General features: G+C 51.5%; 2 protein-coding genes across 3 annotated transcripts in view; one reads left to right on the top strand and one right to left on the bottom strand.

Annotated features, from left to right (window-relative positions):
* The first annotated feature begins 3,420 nt into the window (after positions 1-3,420).
* MAD2L2 (mitotic arrest deficient 2 like 2) lies at positions 3,421-14,146 on the top strand. Its single transcript, XM_048824734.2, has 9 exons — positions 3,421-3,524; positions 5,854-5,905; positions 6,601-6,719; positions 7,361-7,432; positions 9,070-9,170; positions 9,313-9,407; positions 10,115-10,188; positions 11,871-11,963; positions 12,741-14,146. Exons 2-9 carry the CDS (start codon positions 5,866-5,868, stop codon positions 12,780-12,782), a joined length of 636 nt encoding a protein of 211 aa, XP_048680691.1. The 5' UTR covers positions 3,421-3,524; positions 5,854-5,865; the 3' UTR covers positions 12,783-14,146.
* Positions 14,147-17,064: 2,918 nt separating this feature from the next.
* Positions 17,065-17,457, bottom strand: part of LOC125624247 (F-box only protein 6) — a 101,335-nt gene continuing 100,942 nt past the window's right edge. For both annotated transcript variants that reach the window (XM_075121084.1, XM_048824730.1), the window contains exon 6: positions 17,065-17,340. In XM_075121084.1, the coding sequence (XP_074977185.1) occupies positions 17,194-17,340 (147 nt within the window). In that variant the 3' untranslated portion in view covers positions 17,065-17,193. The remainder of the gene's footprint in view (positions 17,341-17,457) is intronic.

Here is a 17,457-nt window from a genome sequence, read left to right on the forward strand (position 1 = left end):
CTGCTTTGGAACTACTCACAGGAGTTAAGGCGTCTGGGCAAACGAAAGTACCCCTGGGTTGTGTGGCAACCCTAATTTGCCATGGCCTCACTGGTTTTGTGATTCAGATCTGAGCCATAATGTTCAGCGCACAGCTGGATTTTGCATTCATTCATTTCAAAGGGCTCAGTTCTGATCCTGTTAAAACCAAGCGATGTTTTGCTATTGGCCTCGCTAGGAACAGGACTGGGCCCAGAAGATGTGCACTGGGAGGGCTGAAGCTTGGCATGCAGAATGTGAAACTGGTACTGCAGAGGCCTGTTGCAAAAGGCTCTAGATTTCACCAGAGCCGTGTCCCCCAATCCACAGATTTTAAAATGGCAAACGGAAAAGTCCCACTAGATCTAGAAGGTTTCAGAGTAGCAGCCGTGTTAGTCTGTATTCGCAAAAAGAAAAGGAGGACTTGTGGCACCTTAGAGACTAACCAATTTATTTGAGCATAAGCTTTCCTGAGCTACAGCTCACTTCATTGGATGCATCCGATGAAGTGAGCCGTAGCTCACGAAAGCTTATGCTCAAATAAATTGGTTAGTCTCTAAGGTGCCACAAGTCCTCCTTTTCTTTTTTAGATCTAGAAGCTTTCCTCCTCGGCTCCCGCGTCATCAGCGCTATAGTAAAAGGGTCCAGTGCACAAAAGTGGAGTATCTGAAATTTGAAGTGACTGTGCAATGTAATGATCCCCTGTCAAACTAAATATGGTATTGAAAATTTAGAAGGTGGAATGACTGAGTGAGATAGGAGAATCAATCTATCTAAGGTACTTCTACAGGGTGGTATCTAAACACCTTACAGTCTTTAATGCATTTATTCTCATAACACCACTCTGAGGTAGGGAAGTGCCATTATCCCTACTTTACAGATGGGGAAACTGAGGCACAGAGCCACTAAGGCTATGTCTACACTACAGCGGCACAACTACTGCAGTGCATCTGGGCCAGTGTTGTGCCCAGGCTGCTGCTCTAACCGCTGGACCATCCTGCCTCTCATCAAGGGTGATTGGACTCAACAAAATTCATAGTGTGTGTGTGTATATGTGTGTGTATATATATTTAATTATTAATTCTCCATTCCTGTGCTACTCATATCACTTTAGATTATTAAGAATGACAGACTCTGAAAACTTGTTTTTAATGTTTGCATTTAAATTTGGACAATGAAAATCACGGAAGTCAGTTCCTTTGTCTTTATTTATGATGTGTATATAGAGAATTTTGCTTTTTGGCTCTCAAGCAGTGACACAATGATGCCCAGTGTGGGCTGTAAACACCAAAGGGAATGTTTACTTGTTTGTTTTTTTAAAATTCAGTGGAATTAATAAAAATGAATGGAGATATTTCTGTTGGTCACAGTCTTTCTTCAAACTGGTTTAAAGGATTTTGACTTAAAGAAGCAGAATTTGGGGCCAAATTTGACCTAAACGTGTCCCCCTAAGAGGGAGATTTTCAAAATGAGGCTGGATAGCTATCTGTCTTGGATGGTTTAGACCAGGGATTCTCAAACTTTATTGCACCGTGATCCTCTTCTGACAAAAAAAATAAAAATTAATACATGACCCCAGGAGGGGGGACCGAAACCTGAGCCCACTCAAGCCCTGATGCTCCAGGCGGGGGTGGAGGGGTGGGGTGGCAAAGCCCAAGGGCTTCAACCCTAGGTGGGGGGCTTTTAACCTGAGCCCTGCTGCCCAGGACTGAAGCCCTTGGGTGTTGGCCTCGGGCAGTGGGGCTTGGGCTTCAGCCCCAGGCCCAGCAAGTCTAACACTAGCCCTGGTGATCACATTAAAAAGGGGTCACGACCCACTTTGAGGTCTCGACCCACAGTCTGAGAACCACTGGTTTAGACACAACAAAGCCTGCATCTTGGCCGGAGGTTAGACTAGATCAGTGGTTTTCAAAGTTTGGATCACAACCCAGTACTGGGTCGCCTTGCTCAGCACCCAGGGACCTTGGCAGCTGGCCAGTAAAACCTAGTAGTCCTGACCCGTTCTGACACCGCGCTGTGCCCCAGAAGTGGCCAGCAGCAGGTCTGGCTTGTAGGCAGGGGGTGCCATGTGGCTCTACACACTGCCCCTTCCCTGAGCACCAGCTCTAAACTCCCATTGGCTGGGAACTGGCCAATGGGAGCTGGGGGTGGGGGGCGGCGTTGTGCCTGCAGGCGAGAGCTGCTTGGAGCCACTTGCGTGCCTCCGTCTAGGAGCCGGTCCTGCCGGCCGCTTCCGGGATGCAGCATGGTCTGCGGTGCCAGGACAGGCACTATGCCTGCCTCTGCACCCCAGCTGCGCCACTGGCCGGGAGTTGCAGGAGGTAAGCCCGCACCCCAACCCTGTGTCCCAAGCCCCTTCCCCAGCCCTGAGCCCCCCTAAACCCAGAGCCCCTTCCTGTACCCCAACACCCTCAACCCTGACCCCACCCCAGAGCCTGCACCCAGAGCCCTGACCCCCTCCGGCACCCCTGCCCCACCCAAGAGCCCCCTCCCACAGCCTGAACCCCTCATTCCCGGCCCCACCCCGCAGCCCCACACCCAACCCTCTGCCCCAGCCTTGAGCCCCCTCCGGGTTGGGGACATCAACAATTTTCTTCAACTGGGTCACCAGAAAAAAAGTTTGAATACCACTGGACTAGATCCTTGCAGTCCCTTCTCACTCTATGGTTGTACGATTATATGACAAAGCTGAAATGCTGTTCCTATATTTTCTTATGTAATGTAAGAACTCACACCTGCAAACCTTTACCTTCGTTGGCAGGAATAATTCTTAGGGAAATCAATGGGAACATTTGTGTGAATAATGGTTTGCAGGATTGGGCCCTAAATTCCAGAGTATGTCCACCACTCTGAGTGCAGCATTGCACATCCCTACGGTGCTGAAAAATGAGTAGAAAAAAATCTGAAAGGGACTCACTGAAAACCCTTGATCAAGTCACTCACCTCTTTGTGCCTCAGTTTCCCTACCTGTAAAATGAGACCATCAGATGAAGAGAAGCATGTTAGTGCTAAACTCAATTTCGAGCGTGTTACTAAGGAAAGAGCTCTGAAATGTGTTTGTTTTTAAGGTGATTTTTGAACCCCACAGTGTCGTCGTTCCCCCCCCCCCCCGGACTCCCTTTCAAAGGCCTGATTCAAAGCCCCTTGCCAGGCTCCCAGTCCCATTGCCTCTGGCTCAGGCCCTGCCTGTCCCGTGGGAACACGCACTCTGGAGACCCTTTATCTGAAGAGGAAGGGACACCGCGCAGCTGGGCTCACAATGAGCCTCCCGCCCATGGGGGGACCCCCACCCGGAGATCCCCACACCAAGCTCGCCAGGGCCCCCGGCTCCCCCCAGCCCCGGGCCCTCCAGCTGTGAGCGGCCGGGCGCCGCGGGAGCTGAGCGAGGCGGCGCTAGGACCCGGCGGAAGGCAGGGGGCGGCGAGGCACGTCAAAGGGCCGCGCCGGGCGGACACCCCCCGAGCCTGGCAACCGGGCCCCGGGCGGGGAGCGGCCGCCGCCCCGCGGTAAGGGCGGGCCCAGGGGGTGCCGGGGGGGAGAAAGGCTTATAATGGGGGGGCTCTCCGGGGGTGCCCCGAAAGGGGGCTGGATTGGTGGGGGGGGCCTCTGGGGGTGCCCCGAAAGGGAGAGGGGCTGGATTGGTGGGGGGGGGGCTCTCCGGGGGTGCCCCGAAAGGGAGAGGGGGCTGGATTGGTAGGGGGGCTCCGGGGGTGCCCCGAAAGGGAGAGGGGCTGGATTGGTGGGGGGGGCTCTCCGGGGGTGCCCCGAAAGGGAGAGGGGGCTGGATTGGTGGGGGGGGCTCTCCGGGGGTGCCCCGAAAGGGAGAGGGGGCTGGATTGGTGGGGGGGGCTCTCCGGGGGTGCCCCGAAAGGGAGAGGGGGCTGGATTGGTGGGGGGGGCTCTCCGGGGGTGCCCCGAAAGGGAGAGGGGGCTGGATTGGTGGGGGGGGGGCTCTCCGGGGGTGCCCCGAAAGGGAGAGGGGGCTGGATTGGTGGGGGGGGGCTCTCCGGGGGTGCCCCGAAAGGGAGAGGGGGCTGGATTGGTGGGGGGGGGCTCTCCGGGGGTGCCCCGAAAGGGGGGGCACGGGGGAGGGGGGCACAGAATGTTTCCTAGCATGGGAGGGAGCATAGGTGGGCTCGGTCCTGCGTCTGCCCTGAAATGAGACGAGGGTGGGGGGGCCCCACATGCGACCCTGTTACTGGAAGGTGCCAAATTTCTCACAGAAACACCCCGCCCCCCCCAGCAAGGTGCCCAGCGCAGGGGTGGGTGTGGGGGGCGAAGCCACCCACCTGCTGCCCGGGAGAAGCCCTACTGGGGGTGGCCTTGTGCTGTGAGAGTGAACCGATCACCGGGGGGTGAGATGGGGGTGCACTGCTGGGTTTAGGAGCGACTGCCCCCGATTGCCAAACCCAGGTTTGCTCAGGATCCTGTCTGGCCAACTGCCCTGAAAAGATATATTAAAAAAAATCTGATGGTACCAAATTAAAGTAGTAATAATGTCTCCATTGACAAGACGCTCAGCTTCCAAACAGCATCATTAAGAACTCAGACACCCTCCATCCACTGGGACCTCCCAAACCCATATCAAGAGCCCTGCATTGGGCTGAGTGGATCAGTACATTTTCCTATCTACTGTAATCCAGGGACACACCTGGGGCCTGATCCAAAACCCATTGTAATGGAGGGAAGGACTCCTGTTGATCTTGGTGGCTATCCAGGTCAGACCCATGGCCCTCTGTCCTCACCATAGTAAACCTTATGTTGGGGCCGGGGGGAGGGTTAGGGATTAAAAACTGTGGTCTTGTCCTGCAATTGTCCTCAGGTGTCTGCAGGATTAGGGTCTTTGTGAGAGGATGGATGGTCTGAGGTTGAAGGTACGAGCATGAGACACTGGAGAGCTGGGTCAGTTCCCTGCTCTGCCACAGACTCCCTGTATGTCCCGGGGTGGAGGCCTAGATTTTTGTTAAAGGTATTTAGGCGTTGCTGCGCTCGGTGACTGTCAATGGAATTTAGGTTCTGAAGTGTCTAAATCCTTTTTGGAAATGAGATGTAGTCTTCTAAATCAGTTAGGCATTGCAACACTGAGGGCAGCCCTGCCTAAATACCTTTAAAATCTATGGCCTTAGTCTCTCTCTGCCTCAGTTCCCCAGATAATGGCACTTCCCTACCTCCTAGGGTGTTGTGAAGATAAATACATTAATAATTGTGAGGTGCTCAGCAACTGTGTAACAGAGGCCGTATAAGTACCTCATAGGGGAGGGGAGTTTGGTTTTATAAAACACTTTTTTCCATGTCAATACAATTTTGTTTGGCTTTAATCCTTCCCCTGCACTGCTGCATTTTGTTAGGGCAGGAGAACCAGAAAGGGAAATGGACAAAAAACTGTGAAACTGACGAGCATATTTTCATTGCCCAGGCTAATGCAAAAAAACAAAAACACCCCTCCCCCAAACAAAACAAAATCACACATCCCAAAACATTAACTAACAAACAGCACTCCCACAAACAGCAGAAACCCATCTGAGTACATTCAGATTTGCAATTTGAGGCGTTATCAAGAACACGAGGACGGATGTCATCTTGTGCAAAATTATGATTTGTAACCCACTATCGCTTTAACTGGGTTCCTGAGATCGGATCTGCGAGCAACCCCTATGGCAATTCAAGTAGATGGGGGCTATGCAGCCTTTGGAAATCAGGACCTTTGTTGGTTTGTGTAATAGCAGTTAGTGTGCGCACAAATATCTAGAGTGTGGGTATGGAGGTAACTGGGGAGAGGGATCTGAATGGCGCCATGAGCTGAGAGGAAAAACTCCTTTCCCAATTCCTTTCCAGGTTACTGGAAAGATGACCACCCTCACTCGGCAGGATCTCAACTTTGGACAAGGTAGCAAAGCACGCTGCTCTCCAGAAGCTCACGATGCTTCCTGATGGCACAGGGAGTCATGTGGAGGTAGAGCTGGCTCTGCCTTGGAGTGTTGGTCTTCTACCCCTCAGCTACTGCTGCGAATGGGGTGAAACGTGTCCCGGGAAAATGGGACACCTTTATGCCTTGCTGGTGGGTTGTAGTATTGCAGGTTAGAGGTTAAGATGACCACTGCAGCTGCCCTGTTGTGGTCTTTGGAACTCACAATCTAAGCAGGGGTAGCTCTGGTCTCATTACTTGGAAGTGAGACCTGTAAGGAGCACTTGTAATCCTTGTCAACTGGCATAATTATAATATCTTTACATGGGTGTATCATTAAATTCTGCCTTCTTCCAGTTCACCTGCAGTTTCAACGGGATACAGGATTCTTCTTTACTTCCGGTCATAAAGGGTTGTTTAGTGTTGCTGTGGTGTTAAATGGCTGGCGCATTCCACCCTAGAGGTGGTTACATCTCAGTGGTGAATGCCGTGATCTCAAGGGTAAAACACTTTGGGAGGACAGTCATGTCACTGCAGTTTATAAAACAAGCAGTGTACAGATAAGATGATGATCATGGGCAGCAGTTAACCAACAGATTCCTGCAGCCATGAAATATTTGCTGGGCTTGTTTTTCTTTACCTGCTTTGCTCCACCACCTCTTTGTTCTGTTCTCCAGTGGTTGCAGATGTTCTCTCCGAGTTTCTTGAAGTGGCTGTTCACCTCATCCTTTACGTTAGAGAAGTTTACCCCATTGGGATCTTTCAGAAGAGGAAAAAATACAATGTACCAGTCCAGGTAGGAGTCTCTCCTGCAGCTCTATGGCTATGAGGAAATACACAGTTAAGAGGGAGCATGCTGTATGTTCAAAAGCACTATAGAGGAGGCAGGTATGGTTAATGCTTAGGCTCAAGGAGGTGCTATTAGAATGGCATTTGTGGCCATGAATGAAATATTAGGGGTTAATTTGTTCTGGCTGGTGCCTAACTGAATTAGCTTATATTTGAACAAACGCAAACCCTGAATTATTTTCAAAGTGAATTGAGTGGTCCTGAAAAGGGATGAAGTAACAACCCTGGAGTTTGAAGCGTTACACTTATGCACAGAACAGATAGATCACGGGCAACAACAGTACAGATTTCTCCCATGCTGCCCCCCCAGTGTGCTGTAATGCTGGCTGGGAGGGACTGTCTCTAAGAAAGACCAATTGTGAGGTGGACACTGGTTGGGCTAGTTGTCAGCAGACACCACTAGACTTATTTCTCCTAAGCCACTGCATAGTCATCAGATGCCAACAACTTCCAATCACCACTTACCTCTGCTGGATTTGAACTGGCAACCTAGTGGTAAAATATTCCATCACAGTAGCAACCCCCTGAGGCCCTGTAGCCCACCAGCCCTTCTGCTGTTTGATCTGAATTCTCATTCTGTTTGCACAGATGTCCTGTCATCCAGAGCTGAATCAGTACATCCAGGACACGCTGCACTGTGTGAAGCCACTGTTAGAGAAGGTGAGGCCATGCCAGAGACCTTGTGCTGGGCACATCCCCCCGCCCCAAATGCACTAGTCACAAATAGAGAACTTTAAAATAAATTGTCTTGATATTGTGGAAACAGGATTTGTAAGCAATCATGTTTTCTCTATTTGGTGCAGAGATTTGTATAAAGCAGTGGTCCCTGAACTTTTCAGGGTCACATACCCCCTTACCCTGTTTGCACCTCACTCTGGGGGCCGGGGCCGCAGCTCCCGGGGGGAGTGGGGAAACGTGGTGAGGGGTCCGAGGCTGGGGCCGGGAACAGAGCCACAGCCAGGGGTCGAGCTTGTGGGTGGGGGCTGTGGCCGGAACCATGGCTGGGAGCGGGACTGGGTGGGGACAGGGCCGGAGCAGAGCTGGGGGCAGAGCAGGGCTGTGTGGCGTTCTCTCCCTGCCCCCCATGGGGGCTGGCCCAGGTCTGCTACTTCCTCCCCCTGCCCCAAAGTTCTTCTGCACCCCCCTAGGAGGGATGCATCCCACAGTTTGGGGACCACTGGTGTAGTCCCCAAAGCCAGGGTCCAGGTTTGGTGGTGGTCATTTATTTAGGTTGAAACAGGTGAAGGGATACCAGCAGACTGTTAAATATATATATGTCCTTAACTATGGTATGTTACAAATGATTAAAACTGAAACACTTTATATTTAAAAAAAAAAAAAGGGGTGGGTGTTATAAATCCTGAAGACACTTAGTCACAAGTAACTTTAGTCATGTGAACAGCCTTATGGAAGTGAGGGAGACTATTAATTCAAGCAAAGTTAGACACCTGCTTAAGGCCCCGATCCTGCAGTGAGGTCTGGCTGTGCAGAGTTCATTGCCTTAGTCTGTTTTTTAATCTTCGCAGTTTGGCATTCCTCTCCCTTTGGAGGCTTGAAATAGGGCAGTTTCACTTCCTGGTTAATTTTCATCAATTTCACTTTTGAGCATTAGCCACAAAGCTGCAGTAGTTGGTAGCTAACGCTCCAGGGGAATATCATTGGTTTATTTTTTTAAGCACTCTTTGTAACTCAATAAATAATAGTTTGTTGGCTTAAGGATTTTTAAACGCTTATTTTTACATAAACTAAATTATGGAGCCAAACTTGCCTTACTGGTGCCCCTTTGAACTCTGCTTCTTTGACACGCTCCCTTTGTGGATTCTCTTGCTCTGAGCATGTGGAAGCACAGTATTACTGTACTACTCCAAGATACTTGGGCTGAGTGTGTGACCTGTCCTCTGCCTTGTATTGCCCATGAGTTGGGAGTGTGTATATTGCATGCCTTGTGTCTAATCCCCTGTGGGAAGTGGAAGCCTATGATGGCTGCACATTGCCTCTCCATGTAGCAGTAGCCAGAGCAGGAAATGTCCCATTTGGTGGATTGCAGCTCCCTACAAGTCTTGGGGGTAGTCCCCCAACAGGGATCTCGTATCCGATAATAAACTGATAGGGCATTTGATTGTAGCCAGAGCAATCCAGCGGCCTCTCTAAAGCACTGAGAAAACACTGAAGGGATGTGGGGTTAGAGCAGATAAGTATGTTCCTGATTCATAGGGAGCATCAGAGACGGGGATGGGGAAGCAGAGGGAAAGGGACGGTCTGGCGGAGAGCTCCTGACCTGGTGTCTGTGCTTGCAGAATGATGTGGAGAAGGTGGTGGTAGTAATCCTGGATAAAGAGCACCATCCAGTGGAGAGATTTGTCTTTGAGATCACTCAGCCACCTCTACTTTCCATCAGGTAAAGGTTCCCTCCTACCAGCCCAGTGCAGCCAGTGCCTGCTTCCCTCTCTCTGTGTTCGACTTTGGGAGCTGATATTAGAAACAACTACCCGTCCCTTTGGGCCAGGGATCTCCCCTAATGATCTCGGTCTCCTCCCCAGCTCAGACTCGCTGCTGTCCCATGTGGAGCAGTTGCTCCGTGCCTTCATCCTGAAGATTAGCGTGTGTGATGCTGTGCTCGACAACAACCCCCCAGGTAGGACTGAAAGCATTCCCTTTATAGGGAGGGCTCGGACTGCTGCTCCGGTGATAGCCTCGCTGCCGGATTTTCTTTGCGTAAGGGGTGGTAAAATGTCTTTCCTGGACAAACACACGAGGGAGTTTGTTTTGCATAGCTGGGCTCACTGCCACCCAGACAGGCAGAAATGGAGATTAAAAAAAGGTACAGGGGATTTAATCCCCAAAAGATCACAGGGCATGGTGCATATTAGACATATGCAGCATCACTGAAATGCAACCAGCTCTGGGTGGAAGACAGCAGCCAACTGGTAAAGAGCATCCCGCTCAAGAGGTGAGGATAAAAAAAATTTTGATCACGAGCACTGGAGCAAAATCCGAATCCTATGAAAGGTGCCCTGGGCCAGTTGCATCAGAGGCCAGGAGGTGGCGTTAGGTTTACAGGAGAGGGGAAGGTGGAGACCATGGAGGGGTCCACGGTTTCTGAATTGTGGTGCTAAGGAGAGCACTAGCAAAGTCCAGAGAGATCAGAAAATGACAGGTTACCTTCCCAGTCCCTTTTGGAAAGGAACATGTCTTGGTATTTACCTAGCTGTGGATGAAACATGCAGAGGAGCTAGCTCTGTCTGGGCACTGTCTAGATAATACCCTGGCCCCTGTTACCTCCCAGGCTTCTGGCCAGATGATTACAGTGCCTTCCTCTCATCTCTGCCCCTTCCCTTGTAGGCTGCACCTTCACTGTCCTGGTTCATACGCGGGAGGCTGCCACACGAAACATGGAGAAGATCCAGGTGATAAAGGTAGGTGATGCCTCTGTCTGCTTGTTGCTTGCGGTGAGCTGCACAGTAAAGAAGGATGGAAGTGAATTAAGGTGCTGCAGCTCTGGATTCTCCTTTCATCAAGGGGGGACTATATTATCGTTCCCTGGAAGGGCTGGGCCACAGCAATTCCTGATGTCTAGAAGAGCTCTCCAAAGACCTCTCCTTAACAAGGAAGGTGTGAAGTTTTGCATGTGAAACTTACATGCAGTGTCGCAGGTGTCTGGCCTTTTGAGGGGCATTGCGCCCAGCCACGCCTGCGACTGATCAGGTGATTATAAAAGCTAACAAGTAGCCCAGCTGGGAGAGCTGCAGGGAGCAGGAAGGCTCCTGTTGGAGACCCTTGGACTAGGGCTATAGGAAGTAGGTTGGCTCCTCAGGTGGGACCTAGAGCAGGGGTTCTCAAACTTCATTGCACCGCAACCCCCTTCTGACAACAAAAATTACTACATGACCCCGGGAGAAGGGACTGAAGTCAGAGCCTGCCTCATCCCTGCCACCCAGGATTTGGGGGCCAAAGCACTTTGGCCCCAGGCAGGGGGCCTGTAATCTCAACCCCACTGCCCAAGGCTGAAGCCCTCAGGCAGACAGTGGGGCTCAGGCTTTGGCCCCAGCAAGTCTAAGCTAGCCCTGGCGACCCCATTAAATAGGGTTGCGACCCACTTTGGCGTCCCACAGTTTGAGAACCACTGCCCTAGAGCAAGGTAGATCCCAGGCAGATGACCTGTAGGAGGATTAGGGAAGAGCCGCCAGTCATGGGAGGTGCTGACTGGCAGCCCCTGGGTCAGGGGAAGGGGACTAGTTTGAGAAGTGGAATTTACCAGTTATACGTGAAACAACTCAAGCTGAAACCCTGTGAAGAAGGCCCTGAACCAGACAGCAGGCAGGCTGGCAGTGCCCCTAAGGCCAGGTGGACAGGCCAGCAGCCTACTTGCATGTTAGCTGGTACATCCTTACAACACCCCACTGGGGAAATAGCATACCTGTCTTCCAGATGGGCAAGTCACTAAGGGCTTGATCTTGCAAGGTGCTGAGCCCCCTCTCCCCTATGGGATACGTAACCCACTTTGAGTTCTTATGTTGTAGCCCCAGGGCAGAGGTAAAGCCTGAAAGTGGAGGTCTGGGGAGGGAATTGGAGGAGGAGATTGAGGTCTCTGCGTGCATAAGGTAATGAGCCCTTAGTAATTGGAGACCTCAGCTCAGCCTCTGCTTTTAAACCCTGGCTGAGGGATGGGCAGGGTGGGCATTGTCAGTGTGTAGATTACCAAGGTTTTCCAGGATAAACTAGTCTTTAAAGCTGTGGGCTCCCTGTTACCTCCCCAGCCAGGCTGGGTTGCCCACCTCATGTCCCTCTGCTGAGGTGTGTGCTCTGTCTCTGGTCCTCCCCCAGCCTGATCTATGGTCCCCCTCAAATCCTCATGTTCCCCTTCTCCCCCCCGCATCCCTCCTTACTCCTTTACCATAGACCCCATGACTGGGAAGGAGGGGATGGGGGGAGCACTTGTGGGGTGCAGAAGGCCAGAGGGAGGGGCAGTAGTGGGTCCCTGCCACCTCCACCCACTGCTGCTCCCATTTCCAGCCCTCTGAGGAGCCCAGAAAGGGAGGGTGCTTTCTGCAGTTCATTGCCCCTGTTCTGAAGAAGCCTCTTCTATTCCTGCCACCAGGATTTCCCATGGATCCTGGCAGATGAGCAGGACGTGCACATGCATGACCCCCGGCTAATCCCCCTGAAGACCATGACTTCGGATATCTTAAAGGTGAGCGGAGCGCTCTAGCCCAGGCTCGCATGAGCACTACGTCAATCTATGCAAACTCCCTGGGGTGAGGGGAACCTGTCTCCTGCTGCCGTCATCTACCGGGCTTGACACTGCTGTGATGTATCTTACCCCAGCACAAGCTGCTGACCCAGGAGGCTGGTATTAATGAGTGCACTGAGCCCAGGCAAGCGTGGGAGGGCAGGACCTTCCCCAGCTAAAGTATGAAACCTGTTTGTAGCAGGATGCACTGACCCTATTGTCCCATCACCAGTAAGTTCAGCCCGGCTCAGCCCATCTGCGTGTACAGGGGCTGTGGAGTGAGGTGCCCACCAGGCAAGCCAAAGAACACCCAGCCCTGCTCGTCAGAGGTGAGAGAGGCCACGGCCCAGCCACTGCTGGAGGGCTGGGTTGTAGGTCCCATCTGTCAAAGCTGTGTGTTTTATTGCAACCCCTGCCCACTAATAGTCAGGGCGGGGGGGCTGAGCACCTCTTGGAAATGTGCCCAGCATCCAGAATTCCCCTTGGAACTGTCCTCGTGAAGGATTAGGCCCTAGAGCAAGAATAAATCTATGGGGTGAATCCTTAGCTTTTTGTTGCTGCCCCACAGCACCAGCTTACACCATCTCATACAAATAGAAGACCTGTCTGGTTTCTTCCCTCTACAGTACAGTTCCCCTAAGAAGGTATTAAACCAATACTGCCAGGGCTATTACACTCGCCCTGTTAGGTTACCCTGCAGGGTTACCTTTCTGGATCCCTTCTGTTACTCTCTCCTAGATGCAGCTTTATGTAGAAGAAAGAGCCCACAAAGGTACCTGATGCTGACTCTTCCCATCACCTTCAACCTTGGCCAAGCCTCAGATCTTCCAGTGGAATCCAGTGTCTTCTAGGGGGATGCAACTTACCTTGTTAACAGGTGCTTCTTCAGCTGGCTTCCTAAGTGACTTAATGTCCTTTGAGCAGCTCCTGACGGCCATGCGGCCTATGGGTTGAAAGTGCTCTTACCGCTATACATAGAACTGACTCCTACGTACGTGTGTGTGTGTGTGTGTGTACGCGCAGATTGTCACAGCAAATCCATACATAGAACTGACTCCTGTGTGTGTGTGTGTGTGTGTGTGTACGCGCAGATTGTCACAGCAAATCCATACATAGAACTGACTCCTGTGTGTGTGTGTGTGTGTGTGTGTACGCGCAGATTGTCACAGCAAATCCATACATAGAACTGACTCCTGTGTGTGTGTGTGTGTGTGTACATGTACGCGCAGATTGTCACAGCAAATCCATACATAGAACTGACTCCTGTGTGTGTGTGTGCATGTACGCGCAGATTGTCACAGCAAATCCATACATAGAACTGACTCCTGTGTGTGTGTGCATGTACGCGCAGATTGTCACAGCAAATCCATACATAGAACTGACTCCTGTGTGTGTGTGTGTGCATGTACGCGCAGATTGTCACAGCAAATCCATACATAGAACTGACTCCTGTGTGTGTGTGTGTGTGTACGCGCAGATTGTCACAGCAAATCCATACATAGAACTGACTCGTGTGTGTGTGTGTGTGTGTGTGTACGCGCAGATTGTCACAGCAAATCCATACATAGAACTGACTCCTGTGTGTGTGTGTGTGTGTGTGTACGCGCAGATTGTCACAGCAAATCCATACATAGAACTGACTCCTGTGTGTGTGTGTGTGTGTACGCGCAGATTGTCACAGCAAATCCATACATAGAACTGACTCCTGTGTGTGTGTGTGTGTGTGTGTGTGTACGCGCAGATTGTCACAGCAAATCCATACATAGAACTGACTCCTGTGTGTGTGTGTGTGTGTGTGTACGCGCAGATTGTCACAGCAAATCCACAGTTGCAAAGAGTGAGGGATGTCGTGTAAACTGCCAGTGGGACTCAGTGTACTTCTCACTTGCTCTTTATGATCCCGATTTAAGCCTTAATAGGGCAGCTCAGTTTCACATTGGTACGTGCATGTCCATTCTGTGCATGTACCTCTGAGCATCCAGCTGGGTAACTTGGGCGTGTTCTGTGGGAAGCCTACGCTCGTGTGACTCCACTGAAATCGCCTGACTTACAGCAGGGATGAGTGGGGCCTTATCTACAGTGTGTGTCCACTGTGAGGTGAGTGATCTGTAGAGCTGTCAATAAATACTGAGTGAGTTCTACCATCACGGAGCTAGCCTGAATTGTGTCAAAGGCAGCCTCCCCCAGGGTGGTAGATGTACAGGACTGTACTGGTCAGAGCACCATTTCACTTTGTGACCAAGTATAACTGGCACCATTGCACCCAGTAGACTTGCTCTCCATTTTCAGCGTTAGACACAAGTGATGGCCCATGTTTCCATGGGAAAGTTCTAGGAGGGGTGGAGAACGTCCCTTGGATTCCTTCGGAGTCCCAATCTCCTCCTGTACATCTACAGCTCCAGAGGGAGAGGGATCCAGCCCTCCGATCCCATGGGTCCCCAGGAAACTAGGGCTGTGTGCACAAGGTGTTGGGACACATGCTGTCTACATCACAGCTACTTTGGTGACATGCTGCCACCACTCAGGCTTCTCTCAAGGAGAGGAGGTTCCCATGGCAAAGGTAATACAGCACCAGCCTCTTGCCTCTCTATGAAGGGTCTCCACTCCATCCTGTGGGGGAAACAATAGGCAGATGCATTGTCCATATAGCATAGGCCCATCTGCTGCTCAGCTGCTGCCGACCTCCCTCCCCCCAAGTCAGGGCCCTCTTTGATGTGCAGTGCTGTTACTCTGCAAGCTGGAGTCTGTTCCTTGTCTGTGCTCCTACAAGAGGAGTTTGAGGGAGGGGTTTTTCAAAAAGCACTTGAAGTTGCTCAACTCTGTTACCATTGAAACTTATGGCAAAACTCCCATTGACTTTACTGGGAGCAGTGTAAGTGGGATTTCACTTAAGTTTATACAACACCCTTTAGAAAAAACATGGTTGCAAAAGGCCTCAAAGGGGCCCACAGAATCTTGTAGTGGTGAGGGTAGAACAGGGAAGAGCATCATTTGACTATTGGGCCCTAGACTGTGTTGGCAAAGAAACACCTTTACTTAACTGAGCTCCCTTGATGATGAATCAGTCAGACAGCCAGCATGGAATCACCTGATGCCCTACTCCCAGTATCCGAGAGCAGAACTCCATTAGACAAAGGAGAGTAAAGAAAGAGACTAGGAATATACATATCACTTTATTCATTCCTAGTGGCTAGCCCTTAGCATAAGCACTTCATAAATTGTCTGCCTTACACCTGAAGAGAAAAATAACCCCTCTCTTCCTCACCCTCAACTCCCTTTCCTGGGTGCTAGGATCACTCTGCACCTTCCCTCTGTCCACACACGAAAGCAATGATGCCCAGGGCTAGCGTACAGGGGGAGAGTTCTCTAGAGCTACAAACCTGGTCTCCTCAGCTTCACTTTCCTTAGTCAATCTGCAGCTGTCACCCAAGAATGAAATCAGGGTCTAGTTTCTTTCCAAGCTGTAGGAAACATGGCAAGGTGACATACAGGGGGAAGAGGGCTTAGGTCCAGTCGGTTGATTTTGTTTTCAGCATATAAAAGAGGCTGTGCAATTTTTTTGTTGTTGCTTGCTTTACACACTACACATAGGAGTCTCACCTTATTTTCCAAGGAAGCTTCTGTGGCTGCCTGGAGAACCCAGATGTTTGATTAGAGATACCAAGAAAACACTTTAATTCAGACTATTAACAGTTGGAAGCAAAGCTCTTGAAAGATTCAAAACAACCCTAGCTCCTAATTTAGGGGGAGAGAGAGAGCTCGTGTTCCAAAGCAAAGTGCCACAATAAAGACTTAAAAATCCTGACAATAAAGTAGGGAAAACAACAAAAGGTCCCTGTCCACACGTGGTCCCCTGAGAGTTCCTTTAGGCCTTCACCACTGACCACAACCACACCAGTTCTCCTTCACCACCACCCTGGTTTAGTGTATTTTATGTTTACAGCAGCAGTAGACAAACTACAGGCCATATGCGGCCCGTCAGACCGTTTAATCTGGCTCTCAGCTCCCACGGGGGAGCGAGGTCGGGGGTTTGCCCTGCTCCGGCACTCCCACCAGGGAGTGGGGGCTTGCCCAGCACCGGGCAGCTCCCAGGACTCAGCCGACATGACCCCCCACCCCCTCCAGCTCCTACGTAGTACGTGGAGGCACGGCCAGGTGGCTCTGCACACTGCCCCGTCTGCAGGTACCGCCTCATTGCTGGAGCAGAACATGCTTCTGGGAGCTACTTGTGGTAAGCACTGCCCAGAGCCTGCACCCCTGAGGGTCCCCCAATCCCCTGCCACAGCCCAGAGCCCCCTCCTGCACCCTGAATTCCTCATTTCTTACCCCACCCCAGAGCCCTCATCCCCTCCCACACCCTTATCTCCAATTTCGTGAGCATTCATGGCCCGCCACATGGTTTCCATACCCCAATGTGGCCCTCAGGCCAAAAAGGTCCATTCCTGGTTTACAGCGAGCCTGCAGCATACCCTGACCCAGAAGCAAAGGGGGACAGGAGTAGTAGCAGCCAGTTCTGCCTTCCTCCAGGCTCCCCCTCTTCCTTCCATGGGTGTAGCTGCTGGAGATATTTCCATCCACCAAACCCCTCAGCCTTACCCCCACTCAGTTAACTGGCCTCCTCTGCCAAGGGCCTGTCTTTCAATCCAAGCTCAATTAGTGTGAACAGAGGAGGAGATGAGGGACAGGGTGCTGAGTTAGCACACACCTGTTACATCCTCCCCGCCCCCTCAAGCTCTTAAACCTGTGAGATATTCTATAGAAATGCTCAATTCCTGCCCCCTTTGAAGGTCTCCTTTAAACAGGTGCTGCAGCCAAGGCCAGGCAGGTTAGACGAGGCAGATTCCTTGGCTGACAGGAGCCCCGGAGCACACTCCCTGTCATGGGAAAGACACTCAGCTGCTTGGCCTAGCTGATGTCACTGGTGAGAGATGCATGAGGAGAATGTGGAGTCGCAGGGAAGACAAGTCACTTCAGAGGGCAGAGCTTGTAGGAGGCTTGGTGTCACCCAGGAGCAGTTGCTCTTCAGACAGGGTATGAAAATACAGTCACGGAGAGGCTGGGGGCAGCAAAAAAACCAAAACGCTGACACCAGCCCAAGTCTGAACTGGAAGAGCTCACGTAGATTACCTCAAGCGCTATGAGCGGCCTTTTGATTCCAGAGCCCCGAGCCGGCACCTGCCCCATGGCCTCTCTACGGTGACATCCCTGGCTCAATGGTGATGCTGCTGTTTGTCACTCTGCACCCATACCATCCTGCCCAGAACTGGGTGTCCTGTCCTCCGTGTTGGAACAGGATGTGACGAACTCCAGCCTCATAGTTGTGAAAGGTGTAAGAGATCTGAGGGGAAAAAAAATCTTTCATTTTGCCTCAGGAACTCAGCCCCAGTCCTGTGACTGTGAGCATGTCTGTACTGCAAAAATCTCAACAATAAGCCAAGGCAGCCAGTCTCAGGGG

This window comes from Caretta caretta, chromosome 18 (assembly GCF_965140235.1).
Source record: "Caretta caretta isolate rCarCar2 chromosome 18, rCarCar1.hap1, whole genome shotgun sequence".
NCBI lineage: Eukaryota > Metazoa > Chordata > Testudines > Cheloniidae > Caretta > Caretta caretta.

Coding starts and splice junctions, on each gene's coding strand:
- MAD2L2 (XM_048824734.2), top strand. CDS start 5,866: ATGACCACCCTCACTCGGCAGGATCTCAACTTTGGACAAG. Junction 10,189..11,870: donor AGAAGATCCAGGTGATAAAG/GTAGGTGATGCC, acceptor TCCTGCCACCAG/GATTTCCCATGGATCCTGGC. Junction 11,964..12,740: donor TGACTTCGGATATCTTAAAG/GTGAGCGGAGCG, acceptor ACTCTCTCCTAG/ATGCAGCTTTATGTAGAAGA.